The 15,575-nt window shown below is 40.0% G+C and overlaps 1 protein-coding gene across 1 annotated transcript in view; it reads left to right on the forward strand.

Annotated features, from left to right (window-relative positions):
* LOC140197024 (transient receptor potential cation channel subfamily V member 6-like) overlaps positions 1-560 on the forward strand; it is a 34,563-nt gene extending 34,003 nt beyond the window's left edge. The window contains exons 15-16 of the mRNA XM_072256959.1: positions 202-311; positions 404-560. Of these exons, the coding sequence (XP_072113060.1) occupies positions 202-311; positions 404-560 (267 nt within the window). The remainder of the gene's footprint in view (positions 1-201; positions 312-403) is intronic.
* Positions 561-15,575: the final 15,015 nt, after the last annotated feature.

Below are 15,575 nucleotides of genomic sequence, written 5' to 3' on the forward strand. Positions count from 1 at the left end.
AGATACTTCGCAGTGACTGTTATTGTGCTACAGTATATGCTCCATTGATGCTCAGTATTTGGGAGATGATGTGGTAGTGTAGTAACAGGATTAAATCAACACAGACAGATGTGCAATGCCATCATCTGATTTTATTTGTTTTAAAATGTAAAATGGCAATTGCATAAATTTGATTTTAGATTGTTAATTCATCTCTTTCAGATTGCAGCTACAATCCTGCTTCTGGAGCGAAGAGTTCCAGTATTTCTAAGAATCCGCTCAGGAGTTCCTGGAAGATCACTGGGTTTTGATGATGACAAGTGGTATATCGGGTAATCCAAAAACCTGATTGCAGCATTTAGCTTAATCACTTTGAATTTCAAATGCAAATTTCATTTATTTGAAACTTAATTTTTTATTTCAGGGTTGAAGAAATTCTTAGTGAAGCAGTAGGGACAAAGGCACAAGTCCCAGCACTGGATGCACAGAAATATTCACACCATCTAGGCTGGGATGCAATTCGAAAAAATCTAGCAAAAATCATAAGCATGAGAGATTCATCTGAGTCTACGACATTTTAGAGAGCACTTTCTTCAAATGGATCACTACAAATGAGCCCAAAATATCTCCTTAGTTTATTTTTTAACTGCACTATTCAATACATTTCAAATGAGAATGTATTGTTACTACAAATCTGTAATTTAGTGTTAGTCACCACAGCTGTTTCAAATTAATCTTACTTATTCAACAGTGACAATAACATACTTCAAAAAGCTGTTTTAGAATGAAAGAAAGAAAAGATTTTTGCAAATGTGTTAAAAGTTGCTGACAGTAATCTCTATTTAAAAACTACAAATTGAAATGTTCTTTTAAAATATGGTTTAATAGATTTCGGTATCAGAAATTGCTTCTTTACTCAACTGGCAATATTTCTGCAGAGGTTCCTTTGGCTCCCGCAGTAGGTTTGTGGAGACCCAGATTTTGCGTTCCAAACAACACTACTAGATGAATGAAAATTCCCTTTAAATGTAATAGAGATGAAAGGTTAAGCTGTGGGTGGGGGGGAATCCCTTTTAACTCTAGTTTTTTGCTGTAAACACTAAAGTTCTTGTGTTGCATTAATGCTGTGAACATCCACTTAAACGTATCACTCATTGTTTGTCTTTGAATTGAAGTATTATAGACAATTGTATTGTAGAGAAGTTCCATTTCTCTTGCCGATGACCAGTGGTTGATAATCAAAGATCAAATTGCTTCTGATTTTTCATCCACATTCCAACTGAGACAAGGAACCGAACCGAATTTTCAATTTGTGATGCTCTTGTAGCAAAAAGAGTCAAAGAGATGACCTGACAATGTTTCAGTGACATATTTATTGGAGCTGGTTTATTTAACATAATAGACCTGGGTTTCCTGACCAACATCAGCTTGGGTCTTTAAAGGTACGTTGTCAGCCAGTTTAATAGGTTTTGGAGTTGTCTGAAGAAGGAGAGGAAAACAAACAAGTTTTGAGTTTACTTTCCTATGCACAAGTACAGGTATGTACAGCTTCAATGAAAACTTCGCAGCGCCATCAGACGCATTCCAATTAGAACAATTAGGCCAAAAAAAAGGAAGTCCTAAGAAAATCATAATTCAAGCATAACTTACAGAAAATTATAAAAGCAAGAAAACAATTCGAACAAAAATAAAGTCCGGTGTAGTGCAAAGTGGTCAAAATGGACATAGTGTTGCTCTATTGAGGTGGATATTAGGATTGTGCAGGTTGGTTCAGGAACTGAATGGTTAAAGGAAAGTAGCTCTTCTTGAACCTGGTGGTGTGGGACTTCAGGCTTTTGTATGGTAGTTGTATTGAATTGACTTTATTACAAATCCTTCATATACGTGAGGAGTAAAAATCTTTATGTTACGTCTCTAACTAAATGTGCAATGTGCAATTTATAGTAATTTGTGATAAATAGTATGTACAACAAGACAGTCAATATAACATGGAAATGCAATTGTGAAGATGGCATTGCCCAGATGGTGGGATTGTTATGTTTTGTGACTTCAAAACATAAAACTAATTGAAAGAAAAACAAAAGGGCCCAAGAGATGCAGGTAAACTTCAATTTTAATTTTAGCACCTATGACACAATTGCGTAATGTTGTATGTCATTCATGTACTTTTACACATAACCTGGAATGAATTATGTAAACAACAAAGAATGCTTAATCCAACAAAACATTTACAATATTACTCAAATATTAAATACACAACACTCTTCCCTGCTTAGCTATGAACTCCAGGTCAATATAAATGCATCACAACATCACAACTATACGCGCACACACACACACACACACACACACACACACACACACACACACACACACACACACACACACACATATATACAGTATACTATATAATACACCTACTATATAGATATCCACTCCAGAGTAAATTTTAAATTGTTCCATTCAGGCCTACAGATTTAATTGCTCTGAAGGATTTCTTATTCTTGTGGGAGAACATCTTTCCTGACAAAGGGGGCAGGTGAGACTTGTGGCTGTGAAACAATCTCAGGTTCTGGGGCTTCTTCCATTGTGGATGTAGGAGGTAACTCTGGGACTGCAGAAAGTGCTTCTAATAGTTCTGGACTCCTTCCTTCCGGATGTGTTGGCAATTTGCTCGATCTGCTGATCTAACCCAGGCCACCATACAAAGCTTCAAGCCAATGCCTTCATTTTGAACATGCCTAGATGACCAGCATGTAGCTCCTCCAACACTTTAGCTCTCAGCTTGAATGATGTAACTCTCAATCCCCACATAAGGCAACGCACGTCAAGCGCAAGTTCATCCCGACAGTAATAAATATAGGGGAACTGGAATTTCTGCTGCACATACCAGCCATTTTGGGTGACCATATAGACCTGAGACAGTGTGGGGTCGTTTCTGCTTTCCCTTTGGATCATCTGTGCTGTAAGAAGGAGACCTTTGATTTGCATTAGGGAGAATACATCAAGAGGAATGTCCTCTTTTGCAAATGTTTCACGTATTTCCTTTTCTAAGGGTAAACAGGCAATCAGCATTTCCATGATTAGTTTTCCTCTTGAATTCAATCTTGTAATTGTGTCTTCCAAGAAACAGGGCTCATCTCTGTATTTTTGCTGCTGCTGTTGGTGAAACACCCTTCTGAGGACTGAAAATGGACTCTGGTGATGGATGATCAGTAATGAGGGTAAACTCTCTCCCATAAAAGCACTGGTTGAAACGTTTTACACCTGAAACCAGACTGAAACCCTCTCTGTCAATCTGTGTGTAATTTTTCTCTGGAGTGGCAATGGAACGTGATGCAAAGGCTATGGGGATGTTTGCTTCATCATTCATAACATGTGACTTGACAACACCTATACTATAAGGCAAGTCATCTCAGGCAAGCTTCAACGGACATTGTAGATCATAATGTGTGAGTACAGTGTCTGATGGCATCATTTTATTTGCCTTTTGGAAAGCCACCTCACACTGCTTTGCCCATTGCCACTTCTTCCCAATCCGCAGTAAGGAGTTCCAGGAGTGGAGTACAATAGCCAGGTTTGGCAGAAACCTGTTATAGTAATTGACAAATCGTAAAAAAGAACCACAATTGTGACATATCTTTTGGCCTTGGTGCTTTCACCACTGCCTGAATTTTCTCAGGACACTTGGGTAATACTTGTACATCAAGATGTGACCGCAGTAAGTGATGTTTGGTTTAAAGAATTCACACTTGTAATATTGTGCTCTGAGCCCATAATCTTCTAATCTTTTTAACACTGTTTGGAGATTTTTGGAGATGTTCCTTGTCATCCTTACTGATAACAATGACATCACTCAGGTACCATTGAATGCTGGGCAGACTTTCAGCACCTGGTCCATAGCTTTTTGCCAGAGTGCAGATGTACATGCAACTCCAAAATTAAGTCCATTATGGCAATAAAGCACTGTGTGAGTGTTTTCGGTGAGAAACACTTTGGACCCCTCTTCCATCTCCATCTGTAGGTAGGCCTCAGCTAAGACCACTTTGCTGAAGTGTTTCTCTCCAGAAAGGTTTGCAAGGATATCTTCTATCCTGGGCAGAGGGTATTGATCTACTTTCAGTACTGGGTTGATGGTGACTTTAAAATCACCACAGAACCTGACAGACCCATCCTTCTTGGCTACTGAGACCATTGGCATTACTCATGGGCTCCACTTGACCTTGGAAAGAACTCCTTCAGCCTCTATGTGATCTAGCTCACTGGCTACTTTATTAAAGTTGGTGTAAAGAACCGTATGAGCTTTGTAAAATGTGGGTGTGGCATTTTCATTTAACACTACTTAATCCTTGATATGTCTCAGTTTTCCAATGCCATCCTTGAATACCGCTGTGGCATAAGCCAGTACCTTTCTTAATTTGCTTTCAGTTGACTCTATTGCAAGGAATGTGCATACAAATTGTAAATGGCGGATGGATCTCCAATCAAGTTGCAGTTGTCTCAGCCAATGCTGGTCCCCGCAATGCTGGTCCTCCTGTTTTTACCACATACAAGCCCAATGTTGCTTGTTGGTTGTTGTATTCCCACAGGAATTATTTTTTCTCCAGTAGAAGTTCTTGGGCTTCAGGCTGAATCTGCAAGCTTCAGATCAATATCTTTGAAATGCTGGTCAAACTCATTTTGTGGAGTGACTGAAATAACTAAGCCAGTGTCCAATTCCATTTTAAGTAATTTACATTTTACTTCTAGTGTAAATCATATTGCTTGACTTTTGTTAGTTTTCATATTGTAAATCTCAAGGCTATTCAGTTCTATGTCACTCTCATCATTATCAGATTTATCATCAACAGCATGCAGATTAGTGCTCTTTTTGAAAATGCAACTTGACTTTAACTTTTTCTCATCCTGTGCACCCTATTTATTTTTGTCAGCCCAAGTGCTCATTTTATGTGTTGTACGTTGTTGCATTTTCTGCAATTTTTGCCTTTAAATGTGCATTGATCTGGTGTATGTGAACCTCTGCCGCAACAATAACACAATTTGTTCAGCCAGGTATGTTTGTGCTTAGGTGTTGCAACTTTGTTCATACTCACATTCATTCCTAACTGTAACTCAATTGTGTCTGTCTGCGATTTCAATGGTTCTTTTAAATGTGAATTGTGCTTCAGTTAGGGTCAGTTTTTGAATGCTTTCTTATAAGATTCCAGAAACTAATCAATCTCTCAGTTCATCATTAAACCCACCACTGAACTGACAATGCTCAGACAATCTCTTCTATTTAGCCACGTATGCTGAAATGAACTCTCCTTCCTTTTGATTCTACTTATGAATCCTAAAGCATTCTACAAATAACAATGGCTTCATTTCTAAATGTTCCTGCATTACTTTCATGATATCAGTAAAGCTCATTTCCCCTAGTTTGTTTGGAGCAGTCAAGCTTCTAAGCAAATTGTATGCTTTTCCATCTAATGCACTCAGCAAAACTGCCACTTGGTTCTCATCAGCTGTTCCATTTGCTTTAAAAATATTGCTCAATTCACTCAGTATACATCAGCCAGTTATCTCCTGTAGAATAAAAACACATCTATGTTTTCTATATAGCCAGCAATTTCTGCTTTTTTAACAATTTATGATTATTATCCCATGGCACACACTGTCCAGAATCCATGAATTGACCCATATTCTATCCTTTTTTTAACTCAGCCATTTCTGTCCCTTCCTGAAGAAGGACGTGCTGCACTGTTGTTTTACTTGACCATTTCTCACTATGCTTTTTATATACTCAAATGGCTCGCAGCACTGCAACAGGTAGGTAGTTGTCTTGGGTTCATTTAACAGTTCCTCATCACCACTGTTATGTTTTGTAAATCTAAAACATAAAACTCATCAAAAGAAAAGCAAGAGATGATTTGTGTTAACTTTGCTTTTACTTTTAGTGAGTCATGCACATATGATGCAGTGGTGTAATGATGTATGTCATTCACATACTTTTACATATAAGGTAATGAATTATTTAAACAACAAAGAATTGGTCATCAAACAATATATTTACAATATTACTCAAATAATACTGAAATATTAAATGCACAACAGGAATATTTGATTGATGTTACCTATATGAGGCAGTGCCTCATGTAGATATTTTCGTTGGAGGGGAAGGATGAAACCATCATGTATTGGATTGAGTCCACCACTATTTGCAGTGTTTTACATTCCTGCATAGTGAAATTCCCATATCAGATCATGATGCAACATGTCAAGATACTTTTAACAGTACATCTATAGAATTTCATTAGAAATACTGAACCTCCTTAACCTTCTAAAGTAAAGTACTAGACTGCCCTGAGATTCATTCAGTAATTGTGTGCAGGGAGATGACATTCCCTGATGATGGGGTCAGAAACTGATGGCTGACCTGAGTAATGCATGGTGGAAGGTAATTCCAGACATCAATAACAGTATTCTGTAGCCTGAATTCCATGATGCAATCATTGAATGATCTCACTAAACCAAAGAAAGTGAACAGAGAGAGACATATTCACCTATATTTGGCGGATGTAGTAATCACTTCACTCTCTAATTAAGGCTAAAGCAACACTATCACTCCTCACACCCTGTTCACCTTACAGAGCATCCATTTCTCTCCGAGAATTACCTGCACCTGTCTTTGCACCAGCAATAACTTACTCTGCCTTTTTGCCTCTTCCTTGATGTTACTATTGTCCGAAGTGCTCCATATGTCCACTTCACAGTTCCCATTACTGTTACTCTAAGTATCTTCTCATGAAAGAAGAGAACCCTGGCAAGAATTGTAAGTGGCTTTCTAGACATTAGCAAGCTAAGGTTCGTCCATCGTCATCGATGAGGACCTCAACACCATTAGTACTTTTTATGAGGTCGAGTTGCTAGCTTGACGCTCAACCCAACACGGATGGAGAGTGTGCACGGGTGCCAGCCGGATTTGAACTCGGGACCTCTCTCCCTGAAGTTCAGCGTTAATGTCACTGCGCCACCAGCTGGCTTTGATGGTGTTGAGACTAGCACTCGATTTGGACTTAAGTGAGAGAGAGTTGTGCAGCGTCAGCCTCACTCTCTCTTCCCAATTCCCATCTGGATCCAGTGGCAAGACAAGAGTTGAGATGGCTAGAGATGGGACTAGGCGCAGTGGATGACCAGGACGTTTTCTGTGTCTTGTCGTGCTCTACATATTCCACGGCGCTTGCAGAGACTGCCTTCTTGACCGTTGGACCTTCCATTGGTCTCATCTCCTCGATGCTCAGGAGTCTGTCTTCACATGCTGGTTTGAGACCCGTCGGCTACCCTCACCTGGTTTAGCCGGCTTGTCGAAGCTGTTGCCCGGGGTGTGGCTGCTGTTGCATGTAAACAGCTATGAGGAGCCACAGGTGAGAGCTGAATGCCAGGTGGTGTCCAAAGGTGGACTAACCGCCTTGCAAAGGATGCAACATGTTCACCCACCAGAGGTGCTACCCCTCCCTGACACCCCATACACCCCAACAATTGCTAACAATTGCTGTAAAGGCATCACAGGAAGTATCAGAATGCCTGAACATATTACAGTTGTATACAAGGAGATGGTAATCTCACAGCTACCTGGAGGTGGTACTTTAACTCATTCAGGCAAATTGTAAATGACACTCATTCATTCAGACTCAATGTTAACAATTAGTGAAAGATGATCTTGTCCATAATAACATAATACTTGATTACCTTTGAGTTCTAATCATACCCTTAATCTCCCAATGGGTCTTCCCCCATTCAACAAGATGTTCAATGAAGCTATTGATCCATTTCAGAGGAAATTAATCACTCTGAGAGTACATTGTCATAGGACTCCAGCCTAGCTTGCTCTAGCAAAGAATCTCGCACTTCATTGGGGATAGTTGACAGCTGGGCAAGTATGCAAACAGTCTCACATGTGACTTGTGACCACAAGCAGATGATGCACAGAGATTCAGTAGTAAGTCAACATCAAAGGGTGTCAGAGCTTCCAGGCTTTGCTCAGTTGCTGCACCTGATGGGCCTTTCAGCAACAAGGTGCACATGGACCAGGAGCTTGGAACCTGTAAAGTGCAGCCAGGCATCCAATCGCATCACATTCCTGCAGAAATATTGGTAAGTATTTTGCATAAGAGTATGATGTTATAGGCATCTTAGATAATGTATTTCCCAATAAAATAACTTCCTCCCTATACGGATTATTTGGAACAGTTAAATGAGAATGCTTACATTCTTTTTTAAAAAAAACAGCTCTTTCTGGTTCTCAATTTGAAAGGTGTTTGGAATGAGGTGACTAAATTGACTCCTTGCAGTGGAATTGGATGAGGGATGTGAGTGATTTGTGTCAATGTGTAAGGCAAGGAAAGATGCCCATAGATTTTGTCTAATAACATTTCAGCTGATGAGGTAACTTGGGCCCTCACCTGTGAATGCATTATTTTCCATCCAGCTTCACACTGTTGAGGGAAGTTTCTGCATGAGGATATGATAGTGTAGGCTCACTTTTCTGAACATGTCATAGGAGGCTGAGGCAATCACATTAACTCTGATCCTAATCCTTCTTCTCCGCCTTCCCAGTTTGTGTGTCTTAGCAGAACGTTTAGGAATGTTGACTGACACATTCTTGATACCCAAGACGGTGCATGTGGCAGTGCTTTCCTGGAGTGCTTACACTCCTTACAACATACTTTTCAGCTCTCCAGTGGTTGTTTGGTGGCATATAGACAGGCATTTGATGATCAGAATAAATGAGCCTGCTTCTATGCTCTGTGGTGCTATAAATATTTCTGGTGGCTTTGGTTGTGTGCTGTTGTGGCTCAATGAGAAACCCTTGCCTAGGCTCATCAGCCATGTTTTCAAAAACACACCACAGTTTGAATGTAATATGCTAGCTATCTGAGTACCATGGGAAAAGTTCTGCTTGTGTTGCTGAAATTTAGTTATGTCCAGGCTGATGTGGAACCCTTGAATGTTGATGGGTGCTGTTGATAACCTCCTACACCTGTCTGGCAGCCCTCAAAGGCTAGCCAAATAAATTTAATGAATGGTTGACTTGAAATTCCTTCACTTGTTTGTGGTAAAGTTCTGGAAGGATTGCAGCATGTAGGAGGTTGCAATGTCATCATCATCATCAGAACGTTCCCATCAGGTCCAATGGGCAGCGGCTGTTTGTCAAAGATGTTGCGATGTTCTGCGAGCGCTTGTGGGATAGTCTGACCCTTTGTGTTACTGACATTCCACCATGTCCAGGAAACAGCCTATTCCTGTTTGCAGGGTGTGTTCTTCGCCGAGCAGGACCTCAACTATGAGCCTCTCTCTTGAGTGCACCTGTAGGCACATCAGGAACAGATGTGTCTGGGCCTTCTATATTGTCCATGTCTTTCCTCTGGATTCCACAGTATTTCAGCACAAGGAGCTCCATTTTGAAGTGTGTGCAGTCATTTAATGCCCAAAGCAATCTGCTTTTCATGTTTATACATGTTGAAATTGTAAAAGGTTGACATATTTAAAATTAACTTTCATAAGCTATTCTCCGATGCTTTATAAAAATAATTAACAAAGATTCTTTAAGGAAGGCCTTTCAAAACAGAAGGTGTGAAGCTGTAATATTTATTGTCAAATTAGTCTGTCTATTTCTAAGCTCCATTGTAGCTTTACTGTTGAATTTCACAGAAATCAGGAAAAATGCAAGCCAGGAGTTAAATTCAAAACCAGCAGTTTGGGCCATTCTAAATGTATGATTAACATATTTAAATGACTATCCTACTTCTCTCATCAGTAGAGTTACACGTAGTCAGAAATAATGGGTTGGCATTGGTTGTCCATTGTTTTGCAGGTCCAAGTTCTTGCTTACTTTAAGCCACACTATTCTGAATCATTGAAGAGGATCCTTTGCAAGCTCAATGGGGATATTTTCTGTCTCAATGTGAGAGCATTAATGCAGCCCTTAAATTTACAATTTTCAAATTGGCTGAAAGCATTAATTTTCCTGCTGGTTGGCAGACAATCCCCAAAGTAACATTTTCCTAATATTATTTAACCAACATTGGATGATTTATTTTCTGTTTATTGTGGTAATTATTTCATGTGTTTCAATTGTGTTCATGTTTAAAGGTATTGTATATAATGAGCAATTGATTTGTTAATTTGATGTTGTACAAAAGACAATAGATTATAAAGTCAGAAGTGTTTGTTGTTCTTTTAGTTTATTATTTCAGTTTACCAGAAAACAGTTATTAACTCATTTAAATACTAAACTTTTTAAAATTGTTGTAATTTGGAAGCATTGTTCAACTTAACAGATCATATATTAATAAATAAGTTCATTTTAAGAACCCAGATTCAACACAAAGGTTTCAATCCCAGGCTATTGTTATATGATGTTAAATTCAGTTTCTGTAATTTTGCTCCATCATGTAATCTCAGCAGAGTGCTTCTTATAACCACCAAGTAACTGATATTTCAGAAGAAACATCTGATTATGTGCATATTTAGTGCAGTTCATGTCAAATAAGGTATATCTACTACAAATAATTTTGAGATTATCTAAATTCATTCAATTTGAGAAGTTTCTAATCAGCAGGTGATCTGGTCACCAAAGAGAGTCACTCACCATTGGATTTCTTCATTCCATGGCCAACTTTGAAACCAGAAGTAAGAAATAAATTGCAATATAAAATACAGCAATACCACATTTTCCTTTTCTTGAATATTGTTACGGGTGTTTCTAATATCACAGATTTGTTCTTTAATTTTTTTTGTTAAAATTTTAAAATTAGATTTTTCACCTTATACTTTAAACTGCTTTTCAGCACCTTCCGGTCCCTCGTTCTTACGTTTATCGGTTTCTGCAGTTTAAACCAGGTGAAAGCATGTAGAGACTTCACAGAAGTTATTGTGCTTCCCTGGAATACCTAAGCAGTTAAAGGAAATAGGAAACTTAAGAACTAAATAATGCTGTCTTATGAGTATTATATCTAGAACATTTTTTAATGTTATTTATTTTGTTATTTTTCTTTTACACTTACCCCAATAACCATTCTGGGCTGTGTACAGAGATAATAGCCTGATCTTAATATGGTTCATATTTCATTGATTGAGGCTTACTATTTTTATCTTCTTTTATGCTAATTTGTAAGTAAAATATCTTGGCCTCAAATAAGTATAATTATTTTATTTACATAAATGATGATGAAGGGGCCTTCAGAAGCTATATAGAGGGCAAGAAATAGGTTGTGAGTATTATGGAGGCACATAGATGGAGTGCATGGAGAATATTAAGACAGGGATCAATATTACAAACCCAGATCCTCAATCAGAAAATAACCCACTATTAGATTTTTTCACAACATTGCCTACTTGTAAGACATCTAAAAGGAATACCTAGTTTCAGTGCTCTGCACCTTACCCTCAATGGCCACTTTATCATCTACTTCAAGATTCAATGTGTTGTGAGTGCAGAAATGCTCTTCAGAATCAGAATCAGGTTTATTATCACCGTCATGTGATGTGAAATTTGTTAACTTGGCAGCAGCAGTTCAATGCAATACATAATAAAGAAGAGAAAAAAACAAAATACATTCATAAATAAATAAGTCAATTACAGTACATGTATATTGAATAGATTAAAAATTGTGCAAAAAAACAGAAATACTATATATTTAAAAAGTGAGGTAGTGTCCAAGGGTTCAGCGTCCATTTAGGAATCGGATGGCAGAGGGGAAGAAACTGTTTCTGAATCGCTGAGTGTGTGCCTTCAGGCTTCTGTACCTCCTACCTGATGGTAACAGTGAGGAAAGGGCATGCCCTGGGTGCTGGAGGTCCTTAATAAAGGATGCTGCCTTTCTGAGACACTGCTCCTTGAAGATATCCTGGGTACTTTGTAGGCTAGTACCCAAGATGGATCCAACTTTACAACCCACTGCAGCTTTTTCCAGTCCTGTGCAGTAGCCTCCCCGCCCCCCATACCAGACAGTGATGCATTCTGTCAGAATGCTCTCCATGGTACATCCATAGAAGTTTTTGAGTGTATTTGTTGACATGCCAAATCTCTTCGAACTCCTATCTAGCCTTCTTTATAGCTGCATCAATATGTTGGGAACAGGTTAGGTCCTCAGAAATCTTGACATCCAGGAACTTAAAACTGCTCACTCTCTCCACTTCTGATCCCTCTATGAGGATTGGTATGTGTTCCTTCATCTTACACTTCCTGAAGTCCACAATCAGACATTTCGTCTTACTGACGTTGAGTGCCAGGTTGTTGCTGTGACACCACTCCACTAGTTGGCATATCTCACTCCTGTACGCCCTCTCATCACCACCTGAGATTCTACCAACAACAGTTGTATCGTCAGCAAATTTATAGATGGTATTTGAGTTACGCCGAGCCAAACAGTCATGAGTATAGAGAGAGTAGAGCAGTGGGCTAAGCACACCTCTGAGTTGCACCAGTGTTGATCGTCAGTGAGGAGGAAATGTTATCACCAATCTGCACAGATTGTGGCCTTCTGGATAGGAAGTCGTGGATCCAATTGCAGAGGGAGGTACAGAGGCCCAGGTTCTGCAACTTCTCTATCTTCTGCACACCACGGCAGAAGAGCATCTCACTGGATGTTTTTTGTTTCTCGCACCATTCTCTGTAAAGTCGAGAGACTGTTGTGTGTGAAAATCCCAGGAGACGAGCAGTTTCTGAGATAATCAAACCACCCTGTCTGGCACCATCAATCATTCCATGGTCAAAGTCACTTAGATCACATTTTTTCCCCATTCTGATGTTTGGTCTGAACAGCAACTGAACCTCTTAATCATTTCTACATGCCTTTATGCATTTATGCATTGAGTTGCTGCCACATGACTGGATGATTAGATATATCCATTAATGAGCAAGTGTACAGGAAGTACCTAATAAAGTGGTCACTAAGTGTATATTTTAAACAAGGAGGTAGTGAGAGATAGGTCTTTACAGGATCCACTACAAGAGAATTAGGCTTAGAAATCAGAACCTATAATGTCAAGAATTTGGGCAGTACATTTCAATTTAAAAATGAACGATATAAGGAAATCAGCAACATTATGACTTACAAGCAACACACATAAAAGTTGCTGGTGAATGCAGCAGGCCAGGCAGCATCTCTAGGAAGAGGTGCAGTCGACGTTCCAGGCCGAGACCCTTCGATCTGCATCTACCCAACATGTACATAAGGGCACAGCCCAGAAAAGCATGCAGGCATCAGATGGCCTGCCAGACATCCCTGGATGCTGCTTCTGGAATTTGGAAGGAAAGATGTTTGCTATTGGCCCTGTGTACAGTCGCAAATTTTTACACATCTTCTGAGACCTACTACCTCATTGTTCATTTGTAGGTTTTTGCAAATAAAATGTATTAGGGTGTTTTATGTTTAAGAAAAACCATAACACATTTTATTGAACCACAAAACCTGAACACAAAATCCCACTAAATGCCCTTTATGTCATTACGTCATCACATCAGACCAGCCTCTTACATTGAAACTCCAACTCAATGTCGGTAGTTGTGAATTAGGTACATTACCTACACGGCAACCCCTCGCACCCCAGAATTCACTAAAACTAGCGTTGTGAGCTTGTCCAGAGCTCGGACAAGCTGCCCGGCTCAGGTGCTATGTTCAGGTGGAGGAACAGCAGGTGCCTCTGGCTTAACATGCCCGTGGTCATGTCATGATGGCAGGGGCAGGGTAGTAGAATGCTCGAAATCTTGGTGCGTCAATTTAAGGTGATCTACCAAGATACGTTTGTTTGCTCAGAACGAGCCATCATAAGGGGGGCCCGAAGGGGATGACGGTGTGCATCATGGTGGACGAAAACAGAAGAGGTGGTATGCAGGTCAACAGTAACCCAAGGGTGCTATATGCTATGATGGGAGGTAGGAATCGGTGAAAAGGAATTGAATTTGCTGAAGATGGTGAAACGCTGTTGAGAAGCTGACCAAACCGTCATGACGTCAGAACTGAAATCACCTGGCACATGTTACAGCTGTCCATATACCAACTCAGCCACAGACAACTACAGGTCCTCTCTTAGAGCAGTTCTAAGCCCCAGCAGGACCCACAGGAGACGATCGTGACAACTCTCATTGGTCATGGAAGCCCTCAAAGACGCTTTTAAGGAGCGGTGAAAGCACTTGCATAGGCCATTGCACTGCGGGTGATATGCCATGGTGTGACGTAGCCCAACGTCGAGGATCTGGGCCATCGCAGCCTACAGCTCTGATATGATCTGGGGATTACGATCAGAGAAAGTATCAGATGGGGTGCCAAACCGAGCAACCCAGGTGCTGATGAATGCCCGATCCACATCAGCGGCCGTTGTTGATGCCAGGGGGTTGACCTCTGGCCACCTGGTGATATGAGCCACCATGGTAAGGACGCAAACACGAGGAAACCTGCGGATGCTGGAATTTCAAACAACACACATAGAAGTTGCTGGTGAACGCAACAGGCCAGGCAGCATCTCTAGGAAGAGGTACAGTCAACGCTTCAGGCCGAGACCTTTCGTCAGGACTAACTGAAAGAAGAGCTAGTAAGAGAATCGCTAGAAAACCATAACACATTTTATTGAACTCCAAAGCCTGAACACAAAAGCCCACTAAAATCCCTTCACATCATTACTTCATCATGTCAGGTTAGCCTCTTAATATGAAACTCCAACTCAATGGCAATGGTTTGTCAATTATGTACATTTCCACCAATTACATTACCCTACAACTTAACCAACTGCCAGACCATGACATCAGATATGTCTTCTGTAACTCAAATGCTTTCCCCTTGCAATAGATGTCATTCATATCCCCATAGCTCCCTTGCCACAAAACCAAAAACCCAACTCAATATAGGGGATTTTATCTCCCACCTAGACTGGAGCCCCGTCTGTAATCCAGATGCTTTTCCAGAGCTAACCTATTTTCTTTCTCATGCTAAGTGATGGAAAACACTTCTGGGAACATCCAGTACCTTGGACTTTGTTTGCGAGAAAGGATTTGTGAAAACAGGTACTTCAATACAACTTTCAATAGTCTTATAGTGCATTGACAATTTAACACACTATTCAATTTCTGAACCAGTTAGGAAAAACAATATAAATTTGCTGTAACAGTGAGATTGGTAGAGAATTTACTTCTGGTGGCAGTTGGTAAAATTCCATCTTCCGCAGAACATACTGGTGCAATTCTACACTGCCATCACAGAAAGCAAGCTTACAACAGTCATTACCTCCAGGTTTGGTGCAACGTCTTTTCACAATGTACAAAAACTACAGTGAACTGTCAGGTCAGCAGGAAAGGTCATTGGCTGCAGTCTACCATCTCTGCACAATTTGTACGTGTCCAGGACAAAGAAACGGGCAGGAAAATCCCTTGCAGACACTACCAACCCAGCAAACTGCCTTTCCCGAAAGCTTCCTTCTGAAAAGCACTATAGGGCTATTAAAACAAAAATTTCACACCATCGTAAAAGTTTCTTCCCCCAGGCAGTTAACCTGATCAGCCATTCTAGTTAGCCAGTACCCACCTCCCTCTATCTATTACCCGCATCACTGCTGTACAC

Source organism: Mobula birostris, chromosome 4 (assembly GCF_030028105.1).
Source record: "Mobula birostris isolate sMobBir1 chromosome 4, sMobBir1.hap1, whole genome shotgun sequence".
Lineage (NCBI taxonomy): Eukaryota > Metazoa > Chordata > Chondrichthyes > Myliobatiformes > Myliobatidae > Mobula > Mobula birostris.